Raw genomic sequence first — 2,500 nt, 5'->3', positions numbered from 1 at the left:
AGGAGGTGGACTAGTTCGACCACACTCTGACTGGTGGTTGGCCCAGTCTCGTCTCTGGCAAAAGTCGCTGCAATAAGCTCTGTTGTGGCATCCAGAGCATTCCAGTTCACTCTCCCGATTACAGTTGACACACTGGGAGAGAAATTATTTCCTTGAAAATTTTGGTTTACTTTTCTATGAAATCCTAATATTTCAAATAGTGCTGCAGGTTTTAAGTTATTAAAAAAAATACCTACATTACATAATGACCTTACCTGCCCTTCAGATATAAATAACAATATTACTTCCAAAAGAAGTACCATTACTGATAAAGAAAATGCAGAGGTGTCTTATACTTGTTAGTATGCTTACTACTGAGCCTTTTTGGTTATGTTAAAGATGAAAAGAAAGATTATGCTGTAAACTGATTAGATTACAGACAATCTGCTTTTCTATTCTTACCTTTTTCTTGACCCCATTAATAGGTGGTGCCGGCTTTAACGTAGGAACATTTGATATCAAAGAATCTAGCATTATGGGTTGCAATGACTGATTCCCATCATCATCCCTCACTTGAACCAGGAATCCTTCTGATGGCCTGTTGAGGATAGATTAGTATTTTTTGGTTTGATAAGACTTTTGTTAATTTGCTTATTAAAAAATAGATTTTTTGCAATATACTTTGTGACTACTGTTGACTAACAACAGGTAACAATGTATTTTCATGAAGATAACCAGGAATCAGAGTTCAATTATTATTTCTTCTTCAGACATTTTGCTTCAGTATGATGTGCAAAAGTAGCAATATTCTAAGTTCCTCCATTAATCCTTTCCTAAAAAGCATCAGGATGTATTCAATCATCAACTTTCTGGGCTGGTAACTAATATCAATAGGGGTTGTGGTTTAGACTACATTTATCAAAGTGCATTAGACATACCATCTATGAAGTTCAACATTTGAAATACTATAATAAAAAAAAAGTTATGTTACTTACTTAGTCATGTTTGATAACTGAGCCTCTAATTTTGCTTGTGTAACTGCTTCATCCTTCTCCTGTAAAAGTTTCCTTCGAAGTTCTAAAGTCTCTTGTTCTGTTCTATCTTTTAATTCTTCAAGTAAAGCTCGAGCTCCTGACACACTTCTCTCTAAACCTAATAAAACCTGAGGGGAGGAAACCGCCAAAATGATAAGTGAGGTCTTTCGCACCTTTCCTTATCTATCTGACTTGTAATGCTTCATCACTATTGCTCTCAAAGCAAGCTTATGCACACACACACACACACACACACACACACACACACACACACACACACACACACACACACACACACACACACACACACACACACACACACACACACACACACACACACACACACACACACACACACACACATCACAAAGAGAGAGAGAGAGAGAGAGAGAGAGAGAGAGAGAGAGAGAGAGAGAGAGAGAGAGAGAGAGAGAGAGAGAGAGAGAGAGAGAGAGAGAGAGAGAGATTAAGCACATGCCAATCATGTTCATTGTTCAACAAGCAGCCTCCTTTCCTGACAAATGGTGCGCTCTACAATATTTCTAGTTCATGCTAGCCACCACACAAACAGATGAAGGGTCTAGGAAGTTCACAATTAGTTTTGCCATTGTCAGAGAAAGATGTCAAGGGAGATTTCATAAGCCTACCCACAGTGTAACTTAGACTTCTAAAACCAATTATTTCATATTAACATATACATTTCTTTAACTTTCCTTCATGCCTAATCCTTGTAAATATGTTATTTACTTTGAGATCAATCCTAAAGTTCACAGGGAGTACAACCTGGCAGTCATGGACTACTGCTGTACATCTTCTAATGAATTCCATAGAAAAGAAATAACTAATTATGGTATCCCTCTAAGTGTGTTTCATTTATGTAACCAATATTTTATAATATGAGGTTGGACACTTACATTATACACCTTTAGAAATCAAATGTTGTCACTTCTGAATAATACCAACTGTATCATTTATACTGTACAAAACACTTGCATAAGATAATTTATGTTCAAAGAAACATTTACATATTCTTTTAACTATGTCATTATTGTGGATTTCTGCAGGAATCTAGTTTTTAATGGAAATACAATCCAAAATAATAGGATACTCTTATCCACAGGAAATGAATACAGAACTATCTGTACCTCATTCATACGATCCCAAGCTTTGTCCAAAGGCAAGTTTGAAAGGCTAACTGGACAAGGGCTGCCAGTTGAAGAAGGGGCAGCAGTTGCCCCCTGGGGTGTGGTAGGTACTGCAGTGGTTGGAGTCCCTCCTCCAAGAACAATACCTGGCACCACAGTAAGTTCCCCTAATCCAGACACTGGTAAAGTCACTGAGAAAGAGAGACATTTTTTTATGTTTATATCACAAGATTTATAATGTACACACCCCTAAAACCATACATAAATTTAAGTCTTTAAGTCTTAAGCAACATACTGTAGTTTATTATTCACAACCTATGTTTTCTTGAAATATAAAAATTT

General features: G+C 36.6%; 1 protein-coding gene across 1 annotated transcript in view; it reads right to left on the bottom strand.

Annotated features, from left to right (window-relative positions):
- Positions 1 to 2,500, bottom strand: part of LOC119596064 (deformed epidermal autoregulatory factor 1 homolog) — an 8,711-nt gene that overhangs the window by 1,738 nt on the left and 4,473 nt on the right. The window contains exons 6-9 of the mRNA XM_037945175.1: positions 2,159 to 2,349; positions 975 to 1,141; positions 442 to 577; positions 1 to 132 (exon numbers count right to left, since the gene is read on the bottom strand). The exon at positions 1 to 132 is cut by the window's left edge and continues 1,738 nt beyond it. Coding sequence (XP_037801103.1) covers positions 1 to 132; positions 442 to 577; positions 975 to 1,141; positions 2,159 to 2,349 — 626 coding nt within the window. The remainder of the gene's footprint in view (positions 133 to 441; positions 578 to 974; positions 1,142 to 2,158; positions 2,350 to 2,500) is intronic.

This window comes from Penaeus monodon, chromosome 37, assembly GCF_015228065.2.
Source record: "Penaeus monodon isolate SGIC_2016 chromosome 37, NSTDA_Pmon_1, whole genome shotgun sequence".
NCBI classification, from domain to species: Eukaryota; Metazoa; Arthropoda; class Malacostraca; order Decapoda; family Penaeidae; genus Penaeus; species Penaeus monodon.
The sequence above is the reverse complement of the archived record's forward strand: the minus strand, read 5'-3'. Positions and strand labels throughout refer to the sequence as shown.